At 45.2% G+C, this 13483-nt stretch overlaps 1 protein-coding gene across 1 annotated transcript in view; it reads left to right on the forward strand.

Annotated features, from left to right (window-relative positions):
• The window catches only part of OVCH2 (ovochymase 2), a 43771-nt gene that overhangs the window by 28334 nt on the left and 1954 nt on the right, over nucleotides 1-13483 (forward strand). The window contains 1 exon segment of the mRNA XM_067751668.1: nucleotides 1100-1152. Within this exon segment, the coding sequence (XP_067607769.1) occupies nucleotides 1100-1152 (53 nt within the window).

Consider the following 13483-nt stretch of genomic DNA (forward strand, 5'->3'; position numbering starts at 1 on the left):
CCAGGAAGTTGTCCCTGGATCTTGGGACCCTGGCAGTGGCGGGCTGCACAGGCTCCCAGGAGGGGAGGCGTGGATAGTGACCTGTGCTCGCACACAGGCTTCTTGTTGGCTGCAGTAGCAGCCTTAGCGTTTCATGCCCGTCTCTGGGGTCCGCGCTGATAGCCGCAGCTCACGCCCGTTTCTGGAGCTCATTTAGGCAGTGCTCTGAACCCCCTCTCCTCACGCACCCCGAAACAATGGTCTCTTGCCTCTTCAGCAGCTCCAGACTTTTTCCCGGACTCCCTCTCGGCTAGCCGTGGCGCACTAACCCCCTTCAGGCTGTGTTCATGCCGCCAACCCCAGTCCTCTCCCTGGGATCCGACCAAAGCCCGAGCCTCAGTTCCCAGCCCCTACCCGTCCCAGCAGGTGAGCAGAGAAGCCTCTCGGGCTGGTGAGTGCTAGTCGGCACCGATCCTCTGTGTGGGAATCTCCCCGCTTTGCCCCCCGCACCCCTGTTCCTGCGCTCTCCTCTGCGGCTCCGAAGCTTCCCCCCTCTGCCACCCACAGTCTCCGCCCATGAAGGGGCTTCCTAGGGTGTGGAAACCTTTCCTCCTTCACAGCTCCCTCCCAGATGGGCAGGTCATGTCCCTATTCTTTTGTCTCTGTTTTTTCTTTTTTCTTCTGCCCTACCCAGGTACGTGGGGAGTTTCTTGCCTTTTGGGAGGTCTGAGGTCTTCTGCCAGCGTTCAGTAGGTGTTCTGTAGGAGTTGTTCCACGTGTAGATGTATTTCTGATGTATTTGTGGGGAGGAAGGTGATCTCCACGTCTTATTCCTCCTCCATCTTGAAGGTCTCCCCTCTTAGAGCTCTTAACTCATGAAGTGGTGTCAGACAGACTGCGTCATGTTTCTGAGCCGTAGGAACATCTACATACATAGAAGAGACAGCGTTCTCTAGAGCCTCACTGGGCTGCTGGAAGGGCCGGCTATTGCCTTCACTGTGATGGTCAAGATGGCGGCCTTGCTTTCCCTCTGATTCCAGGGGTCCTTGGAGAGCCACTTCCCAACCCCATATTTTTGAATGAGGCCATACCTTCGATTTCTTTTCTTCTTACTTTCTAGTTGCCTGGTTGGTGAATGCAAACATCTGTGATTTGGCCAAAGGCTCCCCTCAGGTAAGAGACCTCAGAGCTTCCCTCCTCGCCTGGCCACCAGCGTTCGCTCTGAGTGCCACAGCCCCACTAGATCATGTGGTTCCCATGGTGCTGACCTGGGTTTGGTCATAGATGTTTCTGGTGAAGAATACAGGATTTGGACTGGATTTTCTTTCCCTTTACAAAGAGAGAAATAGGGAGGATTGAAGAGCCAACTCCAAGTCTGTCAATTGTGTCTAGCTTCACAATGGAGGTCCTCTTCTTCTCCTGGGAACCTTCTGTTGCCCATAGGTCAGCTTTTCCCGTTCCTAGCCCTGCAGGACTGTAGAATGAGCAACAGTCATTTAGGAAACCCTCTCTCACACCCTCGTCCACCTGGAGCCATGCGGGCACTTACAACACAAGGGGGGGTCCCACACCATCCCACATGGTGACCAGGTACCCCCACTTCAAGTTGTTTCTGGGGAGAATTCAAGCACCCAAGCTCCACCAGCCTCCCTTCTTCAGTGGGTCTATTTTACGCTCTTTTCGTCTTATCAGAAAAGGTCCATCACGCACCTCATGAGCACCCTAGCTCCTGCAGCGCCACTATGGATTATGACTTGGCAACGCCGCAACTGGTGGACCCGCTTCACTTGAATTGACACCTTCGTGGTCACAGCCACAGGATGGGCGCCCTCATCTAGGTCTGCGATCAGCCCTCACACTAGGGTCCTGGGAAACTTCCATCCCTGCAGCCCTTCACAGACTCCTTACTTACACACCTCTCTCAGTGGTTCTCACACTGCCCCTGTGGTGTGAACAGGCGAGGACACTTACCCCACGTTCACGAAAAGAAAAGAAACTGAGGCTTGTGAAGTCGAAGTGACAGAGTCACACAACTGCCGAGACGGAGCCTGTGCTTGACGCGGCTTAAGCACAGTCATCTCTGCACTGTCCCCACTTTGGGACTAATTCCACACCGCTCCGGTGCGAAGCCACCCTTCCTGCCCCGAGACTGATCCCTTGTGTCATTCATTCTTTCACATGGTCACGTGCAAGTCTTCTTTGCGCGCCATCTTCTTGCCACACTCTCAGTTAGGCTCTGGGAATGCAGAAGCAAATACAACCCAATCTGTGATTTCTAGCATAGAATTTATGAACTGTGTGTAACCGTCCCCAGAACAAGGTGATAAACGCTGTAACAGATGGGAACAGTATGTTCAGAGAAGGGAGTGACTTCCTAGGACTCTGACGGAAGGCTTAACTAAGGATTAGGCACTTAGGCTGGGCCTTAAAAGAATCGGAAGTTTTTCAGGGAGACAGAGAAGGGAAGGCATTCCATTCAGAGGGTTTGGCATGAACTAAGGATTCAAAAGGCTAAGCAGAGGGATAGTCAGGGCAAAGGTGGCAGTTCTATGTGGCGGGTGCTTTGACGGGGGGAATTGAGGGGAGTTTATTTAAAATTACAGCCTGAGTCCCAGTTGTGAAGGGTCTTATTTTAGTGCTAATGAAACAGAGCAGGACCCTATGGTCCTTGCCTCCCCCGGTATGTCCTCAGCCTGCCTTTTGTCTGTGGAAAAACTTTAGACAAAGAATAAGTTTAATCAGAAAAGTGAGAAAATGCAGAAACAAAGGAAAACAGTCAAAGGAGACCAAATAATAATAGTTTAATCATTAAGCATAGTCAAGGACCTTTAGTTCCTCCTTAAGGGCTATAGATAATATTCTGAGCCACATCCTGTTAACTGTTTTGCAGACACCGAAGATCCCACCAGGTGAAGGAGGTTGACGACATGATGACCAAATTGAAGCCGTGACATAAGCTGCTCCGCTTCACACAATTCCGAGAACTGACCTCAGAGAAATGGGAACAAACCCTGGAACTAAAGGTTAACGTACTTAAAACAACCAAGATGGCACTGATCAGACCACCACATTACTGATTTGAGGATGCCTGTCAGAGCTGACTGCGCTGTTCTGCTCCCTCCCTCCACCTACAAACCTGAAACTCCCCTTTAAAAGCCCCTGTCCCCTGAGCAGCAATTGGGAGTTGGTTCTGACAGGAGTCCACCCTCTCCCCCTGTTGCCAGCCTCTGAAATAAAGCAACCTTTCCTTTCCTACCAACACTTGTCCGTCGAGAATTGGCTTTCAAGCGGTGAGCAGCCAGACCTGGGTTCGGTAACACTAAGGTTAGACTCTATCTTATAGCCCGGTGGTGGGAACTATTGCCCTTCGCGTGCAGAGGAGGCAGAAAAGAAAACCTGTACTAAAGAAAAATTAATCTGGCAGTTGAGGAGATGCATAGATACAAGAGCCCAAATAAAATATGATGAGGACTACAAGAGTGACAAGGAGGAAAAAGTAATTTCCAAAAACATTGTTTCTACAGACTCAATAAGATTTGATGACCAATAAAAAAAAAAAAAAAGAAAAAGATTGGATGACCAATAATGCTTAAAATGGAGGAATGGGAAGAAAATGTCACACACACACACACACACACACACACACACACAACTTCCAGGTACTGAACTTAAGTGATTGCATAAATAAAAGCTAACCATTATAATAGTTGGCATTTATTATTTACTCTGGGGCAAACCCTTTATGTGAATCCTCTCAGTAAACCTGAGAAATTGGTACTATTATTAACCCTAATTTTACAGATGAAGAAATTGAAGCTCAGTGATCAATTTCTTTGCCCAAATACATGGCCTAACAGGGATTCAAACCCAGGACTGTCTGAAGTTAGAAGAATTTGGTGCTCCTAACCAATACACTGTACTGCCTCTACATTTATTCTTGGCCCAGAAAGGGAATATCATAGCAGTAGCAGATATAGGGAGGGTGTGAGGGGTGAAGATGAATTAAGTTTGTGTTTGGTAGTTTTGGAGGTACCTGTGGGATGTCCAGCTGCAGTTGTCCAGGGATTAAGAAAGCAGCCAAGGATGATGTGATTTGAGAGGTAGCAAGTATGGGTGAGGATTGCAGCCTTGAGAAAGGCTATTTTAGGAGGAAAAGGAGCAAAGGGACAGGAGAACCTGAGGAAAGAAGTTGAAAGGAATGAGCAGAAGGGCAGGGGGAGAAGCAGGACAGAGCATGGAAGCTGGGGAGAGAGCTTAGGTTTCAAGAAGAAGGGTAGTCAATAATGTGAAATGCTGCACAAAATCTAGTCCTATAAGAATGGGAAAAGAGGCCTTTTGATTTGGCCATTGGCATGTTGTGGGTAACCTCAGTAAGTCAGGATTCCATGGTCTGATGGCTAAAGAAGGAGAATAAGCAGGAGGTGACAAAGAGGCAACAGCAGAGATAGATTTCCTTTTCAGAAGGATGGTCCCGAAGTACAGTGGCTAGTCTCTGGGCTGCTGTTGCTTCTGGGTGCAGGAGTCAAGGACGTAGATACTAATACACTAGCATGACCCTAATAACCATTTATTTCTCAGCGTTAGTCTTCCAGGGGACTGTTTTTTCTCATAGCCATCACTTCTTACAAATGTTTCGGGTAATATAATTTTCTTTGACAGCTTGCCGAGAAACATCACATACCTTCTAATCCATATAGTAGAATCCTCTTTCCTTTTGTCTTTATGGATAAAATGCACAAATATCCCCCGAAAATATATTCTGCTTTTTTTCCTAGACATTAATGGACTTTAACAAAAGCGATTCCTTGCCTTCAAGGTGGAGAGATGTCCAACAAGTTTCTGCAGCTTAATGTCTCCATCCTTGCCTCTGAAGCCTGCCAGGTGTGTTGTGCGTCCCTCGCTCCACGGATCTCTGGAGAGCACTGGTGCTGGCTTCCCTTCTGGGGGAGGCAAGGATTCCTTCTGGGTAAGTTCTCCACCCACCATCTCTCTCCTCTCTGGCAGCACTCCTGGGGGACTGGGCAGCTGGCAGCCTGTGGGAAAGATTCTGGTTGTCACCTGGTGGCTTGACAAAAGGGCCCCTGGTGGAGCTGCTGTGACCATGGGAGGTTAGAACCTTCAGGATCCTCAGAGACCCCCTGTAGATAATTTCAAGAACCATCTTTTGAGAATTGAATAGTCCTTTCTAAAAAAGCTTCCTTTGGATTTTCAGAAACGTTGTACTCCAGATAAGGAAAAGGATCCTTCCCTTATATTTTCAGGGCTTTGGTTTCCTTTTTCCTTGCTTCTGGAATTGAATCACTACTGGTTGCAGTATGGGGTAGGGCAGGCAATTCTATGGCTTCAAAAGATTTAGTTCATCCTGTTTAGGGAAGAATCATACATTCTTTATTGCTCCTCAGTTCTCACCAGACTTATTATTAACATACATTAAAGTTAGCAGACAAAATATATCACAAGATTAATGTACAGCTTGCATATCAAGATTGATGACCCACAAACCTTTAATTCTCATCAGGGGTCCTTATCAGTTTGCAGAGGGCAGGCTCTGGCATAATCAGCTGTTACAAGTGCCCAACCCTCCTGGACCCCAGCAGAAATATCCTCCTATCCTTTCCTTTTCTGGATCATCACAAGTCTGCTCCCATCAGGCAGTGTGGTTCTTCCACCTCCCAACCTAGATCTACCAGGAACTGCATTTCCCTGCTCAGTTACCAGCCCTCAGGGCCACTGCCACCACACTCCTCTGTGTCCCCACTCTTCTCCACTGAGTTAGTGGAGCCCCAGTGGTGTCATTTCCTTGGTGAAATGAGGGAGAACGTCTCTCTGCTTTGTGCCACCCTCCATGAGCACTGCTTGCATCCTGCTGTTTAATAGGGACTTGAGTGAAATTCTTCTTTCAGTTCTGGTTTAAGGACTTCACCCTTGCTTTCTTTGGGATGAGTCTAGCAGAGTCAATAATGGGAGACAATGAAGGGATATTTGTACAACCACATGCATAGCAGCGTTATTCATAATAGCTAAAACATGAAAGCAACCCAAGTGTCCATTGATGGATGAATGGTTGGGTAAAATGTCGTATATGCGTACAATGGAATATTATTCATCCTTTAAAAGGAAGGAAACTCTAGCATATGCTGCAACATAGATGAAACTATAGGACATTATACTAAGTGAAATAAGCCAGTCAAAAAAGACAAAACTGTTTGACTCTACTTATAATAGATATTTAGAATAGTCAAAATCATAAAGACAGAAAGTAGAAAGGTGCTTGCTGGGGCTGGGGAGAGGAAGGAATGGGGAGTTAGAGTTTCAGTTCTGCAAGATGAAGAAAAGTTATGGAGACGGATGGTGGTGATGGTGCACAATAATAAAAAGGTATTTGACAGCACTGAACTGTACGCTTGAACGGCTAAGATGGTAAGTTTTATGTTATGTGTATTTTACTACATTTTTTCTAATTGGAAGAAACAAGAATGGAAGACACCACGATGTTCTCAGAATAGCCCCCTTAAGATGATTAAGCTTTCTTCATCTCCTCAGACTTTATACCTGGATCATTCTTCCCCCGATATAAATTCTTCCTCAGGAGTCTCTTCAGCCCTAAGCAAATAGACTTCTGCTAATTCCATCCCACCAGTTCAAACATCCCTGGAAAAGTCTGAAGCTCAGACTCAAGCTGAAACCCGCTCATACATAAGGACGTTAACTATGTCTTATAGTTAGTCCATACACCATAATTGTTGGGGTTAATTTCTATGTTACACTTAAGATTCTGGGCACAGGATCAAAAAATAAGAAGCAAGAAATGAGGTCCTAATGCCTGTTGAAGCTTGATTTAAGAGCCAATGAAAAAACTGTTTCTGTTTCAGGGAGGGGGTCTGGCTCCTCAAGCAGAGTCCTGGAGGGGCCCTAAGAGTCCAGGTCCTCAGCCCTGTCGGCCCAGAAACTCAACTGTGTCAAGATGCTCGCTGTGACGAGGCTCACAGGAAATGAGTCCCAGACTCAACGGGAGGATATATAAACACAGAGGTGGGTGTATTAATGTGGGACTGGGGCAATTCACTTCTAGTGAATGTAATATGGGATATGGGATATGTACATCCACCCCTCCCAACTTCTGCTGCCAAACTTTTCTGATGGCCAACAAAGGTCAGGCGTCATCCTCAGGGGCATCTCATCCAGGTGTGGGAGAGACCTACCAAAGCATTCTCCCATCGCCGTTCCAGTAAGCAGAATGCTCATGACGCTGGGCAGGGTAGCAAACACCTGCTCTCTGATTTCCCTTCTTTCAGGCTCCATGAATACCCATCTCATGTTAACACTGTCTGTCTTCAGGATAGACTATAATAAGGGCTCAGACCATAGTTTTCTTAACCACAGACAAGACGATGGTGCTATGCACAGTGCAGTACACCCTAAACAATGTGATCAGATTCAGGTGTTCCCTATTATCCTCAATCATCTATTTATAAAGAATGTCCTGGCTTGTAATGAGGCTAGCCCAGTGCCTGCACGTAGCGGACATTCAAGGATGGTCAATAAAGCTCTACCTATTACAGAAAGCTAGTCTCACTCATTATGCTTCCATTCTAGGCCATCCTCAAGAGCTCTAGGGCCACATGAGTTTGCCCCTATATACAGTCAACACACATAGTAGGCATTCTAGTTTTCTCAGAATAATAGTCATTTGGAACAATATACATTAACAAAAGTGGAATAGGGAAAATTTAAACTATTGATATATGACTGTATTAATCTGAGGTGTTTGCATCCTGAAACCCATTCCAACAAGATTGTGCTTTCAAATTGCTTTGAGTGAAATCAAATTGACTTGGAACAAGATTGTGAACATGATAATGTAGTTGAAATGCTAAGTATGGTCAAAAATGAGTATTTCCAGCCGTTGCTATTTATCGATAACTTTAATACACTCTGGAGCATTTTATTTATTTATTTGGTTGTGCCAGGTCTTAGTTGCGGCAGGCGGGCTCCTTAGTTGTGGCATTAGAATTCTGAGTTGCGGCATGCATGTGGGATCTTGTTCCCTGACCAGGGATAGAACCCGGGCCCCCTGCATTGGGAGCGTGGAGTCTTAACCACTGCACCACCAGGGAAGTCCCTCTGGAGCATTTTATATCTCTTTTTGCATCTTGAAAAAGTTTTGGTCTATTTTTCCTAATTTAAGTGGTGGGAGAGGCTGACTTGCTTTTATGCCACTAATTTCTATCCAATTCAGAATATAAATATCCAGAATAAGAACTCTAAAATGATGTATTCCAAGGGGTTAGTAGGATTTTCTTTGGGTTGATGGGGTATGAGTGTTCTTTAGGTTCTTCTTAGGCTTATCTCTTCATTTAATCAACAGGCATTTGTAAGGGGCTCTATCTGCACCAGGTATCTAGGCACAAGGGATACTTCAGTGAGAAAAATGGACAAAAATCTAATGGGGGGGCTTCCCTGGTGGCGCAGTGGTTGAGAGTCCGCCTGCTGATGCAGGGGACGCGGGTTCGTGCCCCGGTCCGGGAAGATCCCACATGCCGCGGAGCGGCTGGGCCCGTGAGCCATGGCCGCTGAGCCTGCGCGTCCGGAGCCTGTGCTCCACAACAGGAGAGGCCACGACAGTGAGAGGCCCGCGTACCGCAAAAAAAAAAAAAAAAAAAAGTCTAATGGAGATGGGGAGGCAGATAATAAGCAAAGAAGTAAAAAATATAGCAGTTGAGAATAAGTGATATCGAGTAAAATAAATCAGGGATGAGGGATAGTGAATGCTAAATAGAAGGATATTTACAATTAGAAAAAATCTATTGTCAGGGAAGAACTGAAGAAGAGACATCTGAGGAAAGACCTGAAGGTGGTAAGGGTGAAGGCTAGGCAGATATCTGGGGATTAGAGCATTCTAGGCAGAGAACGGCAAGTGCTAAAAACCTGAGGTGGGAGCATGTCTGAGATGTATAAAAACCCACTGGAAGGTCAGTATGCTAGGAGAGGCATAACCACAGGGAGATCAGAGAAGTTAGGTGGGAAAGGCAGCTTCTGTGGGACCTTATGGGCTAGTGTAAAGACATTGGCTCTTACTCCAAGTAGAATGAGAGGACATCAAGTGGAGTAGCAGTTAAGCCCATTTTAACAAGTTCACTCTTGCTTCTATGTTGAAACTAGACTGTTGGGAGAGGGCACGGGACAAAGCAAGGTCAGTCGGGAGGCTACTGCAATAATCAGGGCAAGAAACTGACATCTGCGTGGTAGCAGTGGACCTGGTGAGAAGTAGAATCTGGATATACATTAAAGTAAATGCCAACAGGATTTCCAGAGAGACTGAATGTGAGGTATGAAAAGGAGAAGTAAAAAATTATCCCAGTGGTTTTGGCCTGAGCAACTGGAAGTATGATGTCGCCATTTCCTGAAATGAAAAATTCTGAACAATGTACATTAACCAATGTGGCATAGGAAGGATTTGAACTATTTATATATGACTCTATTGATCTCGGGTGTTCTCCTCCTGAGATGACTTCTTTAGATGACTCTAAGGTACAAGAATTCTGGGAGAAGATTAGGAGTTTGTATTTGATCACGTGAAGTTTGAATTGCCTATGGTCATTCAAGAGGAGATGCCAAGTAGACAGATGGATATACGAACATGGAGTTCAGGGGGAAGATCCAGCCTGCGTATGTAAACCATCAGCATATTGTTGTTATTTAAACTCATGACATAGGACAAGATCACCAAGGAAACTGAGATTTGAGTTCTGCAGCACTTCAGCGTTTACGGGGTTGGGGGAAAATGAGAAGGAATTGACAGAGAACTGACCATTACATTTAGCAATGTGGGTTTATTGAAATCTCAACAAGGGCAGTTTTAAAGGAGTGGTGAGAGTGAAAACTTTTTCAGGAGTAAACTCAAGAGAGAATTTGATGGGCAGAATTGAAGATGGCAAGTACAGGTAACTCTTTCAAGAAATTTTATTGTAACTGGGAACACGGAAATGGAGTAGCACCTAAATGTGGATATGGAAGTCGAGAGAAGGTTTTATGACTCTTTTAATATGAGAAAAATTACAGAACACATGTACTCTGCCAGGAATTATCAAGTAGAGAGAAGGAACTGATAATGAGAGGAAAAGATGGAAGAATTGCTGGGGCAATGTTCCTTAACAGGTAAGAGGGGAAGAGAACTTAGAGGGGAACACAGCAGGTGATACACAGTAACGGGAGGAAAGGCAGAGAAAAGAGGAGCCTTTCTACATTTCTGTACTTTCTGAGTTCTCTCCCACCATGGAAGAAAGTTATACTTGCTCTTAAACTGCAGGCTGCGAAAGACTGAAGTCTCAATACAAATGACCCAATCAGAGTCCCTTCTCCAAGAGCATCATTTGACATCTCTGGGCCTCAGCTTTGGCACCTGAAAAATGGAAGCCTTCTTTAAATTTGAAGTCAGGAATTCAATTTAAGTTTGTGTGGCATCACGAAGAAAATGTTTTTGAATTTTATTTATTTATTTATTTTTGGCTGTGTTGAGTCTTCGTTTCTGTGCGAGGGCTTTCTCTACTTGCGGCGAGCGGGGGCCACACTTCATCGCGGTGCGCGGGCCTCTCACTGTCGCGGCCTCTCTTGTTGCGGAGCACAGGATCCAGACGCGCAGGCTCAGTAGTTGTGGCTCACGGGCCTAGTTGCTCCGCGGCATGTGGGATCTTCCCAGACCAGGGCTCGAACCCGTGTCCCCTGCATTGGCAGGCAGATTCTCAACCACTGAGCCACCAGGGAAGCCCGAGAAAAATGTTTTTATGCATTGACTGTATCACAGGTTGCCGTGGTGTAGGGGAAAGACCTACATTCAGAAACATGGGCTTGTGTCCTAGCTTTGTGACCTTGGACAAGGCATGGAATCCCTTGGAGGTTCTTTCTCCAAACTAAAGTGGTTGTAAAAGGATCACAGCAATTTCAGAGGGATATCTCCCACTATGGGAAATGCTTTGCAAACCCTACAGTTCCATGAAAAAGAATGTTTTATAATGATGCTCAGAATGGCGGCTTTAGCCCAGTTTGTTCCATCTTCACTCGTTATTGCTTTAAAAAACAAACAACAGAAATTACCCCCACAAACACTGGCTGTGTTCAACTAGGAGGCAGGGATGTTTTCTTTCATTTCTTTCTTCGGGACGTTTTCCCATTCTCCCTTCCTGGAGGCCAGCCTTTCTCCTAATATAGGTCTGAGGCTCCCAGCCCCAGGCAGGCAGCCACACCCCATCTGTGCAGGTGGCACTCTCCCCCGGAAGCTGCATCAGCTGTCCTAGTTACTCCCTGTTGTCTCCACCACCCAAGCTGTGAACTCACAATTACATACTACCTTCTGGAGGCTGTACCCCAGCCCTGCCACAACAGATGCCATTTGGGAAGAGTTGAAGCAACTGCTGTAAACATTGGGGGGGAACTCGACTAGCAGGGTTGGCGTAGCTCTGCAGACAGAGCTGCTCAGGGAGGATTCCTCTGGGTGTGGGAGGGACGACAGGAATAGGACTCCTCAAGCCATTCTTTTTTTTTTCTTGAAATGTTTTTACTTTTTATTTTTTATCTCTCTCTATATATTTTTTAAAGTTTACCCATTTATTTATTTATTTATTTTTATATTTTTTAATTTATTTATTGGGTTGCACCAGATCTTAGTTGCAGCACGTGGGCTCCTTAGTTGTGGCATGCAAAGTCTTAGTTGCGGCATGCATGTGGGATCTAGTTCCCTGACCAGGGATTGAACCTGGGCCTCCTGCATTGGGTGTGTGGAGTCTTATCTGCTGAGCCACCAGGGAAGTCCCTCTCTCTATATTTTTTAATTGGAGTATAGTTGATTTACAATGTGTTAATTTCTGCTCTACAGCAAAGTGATTCAGTTATACATATATATACATTCTTTTTTTTTTTAATATTCTTTTCCATTATGGTTTATCATAGGATATTGAACATAGTTCCCTGTGCTGTACAGTAGGACCTTGTTTATCCATTCTGTATATAAAAGCTTAATCTGGGGCTTCCCTGGTGGCACAGTGATTGAGAGTCCACCTGCCGATGCGGGGGGGACATGGGTTTGTGCCCTGGTCCAGGAAGATCCCACATGCCGCGGAGTGGCTGGGCCCGTGAGCCATGGCCGCTGAGCCTGCGCGTCTGGAGCCTGTGCTCCGCAACGGGAGAGACCACAACAGTGAGAGGCCCCCATACCGCAAAAAAAAAAAAAAAAAAAAGTGTTCTTCCTATGTTTTCCTCTAAGAGTTTTATAGTGCCCAGTCTTACATTTAGGTCTCTAATCCATTTTGACTTTATTTTGGTGTATGGTGTTAGGGAGTGTTCTAATTTCATTATTTTACATGTAGCTGTCCAGTTTTCCCAGCACCACTTATTGAAAAGACAAAGGATTAATATCCAAAATATATAAACAACTCATGTAGCTCAATATTAAAAAAAACAAACAACCCAATCCAAAAATGGGCAGAAGACCTAAATAGACATTTCTCCAAAGAAGACATACAGATGGCCAAGAAGCACATGAAAAGATGCTCAACATCACTAATTATTAGAGAAATGCAAATCAAAACTACAATGAGGTATCACCTCCCACCAGCTAGAATGGGCATCATCAGAAAATCTACAAACAACAAATGCTGGAGAGGGTGTGGAGAAAAGGGAACCCTCTTGCACTGTTGGTGGGAATGTAAATTGATACAGCCACTATGGAGAACAGTATGGAGGTTCCTTAAAAAACTAAAAATAGAATTACCATATGACCCAGCAATCCCACTACTGGGCATACACCCAGAGAAAACCATAATTCAAAAAGACACATGCACCCCAATGTTCACTGCAGCACTATTTACAATAGTCAGGTCATGGAAGCAACCTAAATGCCCATTGACAGATGAATGGATAAATAAGTTGTGGTACCTATATACAATGGAATATTACTCAGCCATAAAAAGGAACGAAATTGGGTCATTTGTAGAGACATGGATGCATCCAGAGATTGTCATACAGAGTGAAGTAAGTCAGAAAGAGAAAAACAAATATCATATATTAAAGCATATATGTGGAACCTAGAAAATGGTACAGATGAACCGGTTTGCAGGGCAGAAATTGAGACACAGAAGTAGAGAAGAAACATATGGACACCGAGGGGGGAAAGCAGTTGGAGGGTGGGGGTTGTGGTGTGATGAATTGGGAGATTGGGACTGACATGTATACACTGATGTGTATAAAATGGATGACTAATAAGAAAATAAACATTAAAAAATAAATTAAAAAAAGAATTTAGCAGAGAGACGGAAGGTAGTGAAGTGGGTAAAGCTTTTATTAGAAGCAGAGTACATGTGAAAAGGACACACGGGTGGGTTGAGAGAGAGAGTCACGCTTTGGGGGTGTCTTAAATTGCTTATATAGTGTCAGTTTTATGGGTCTTTGTTTTCCTCTGGCCAGTCATCTTGCTCCCTTCCCATATCTGATCTGACTCAGGCTCTCCCCC

The sequence above is a fragment of the Pseudorca crassidens genome, chromosome 9, assembly GCF_039906515.1.
Source record: "Pseudorca crassidens isolate mPseCra1 chromosome 9, mPseCra1.hap1, whole genome shotgun sequence".
NCBI lineage: Eukaryota > Metazoa > Chordata > Mammalia > Artiodactyla > Delphinidae > Pseudorca > Pseudorca crassidens.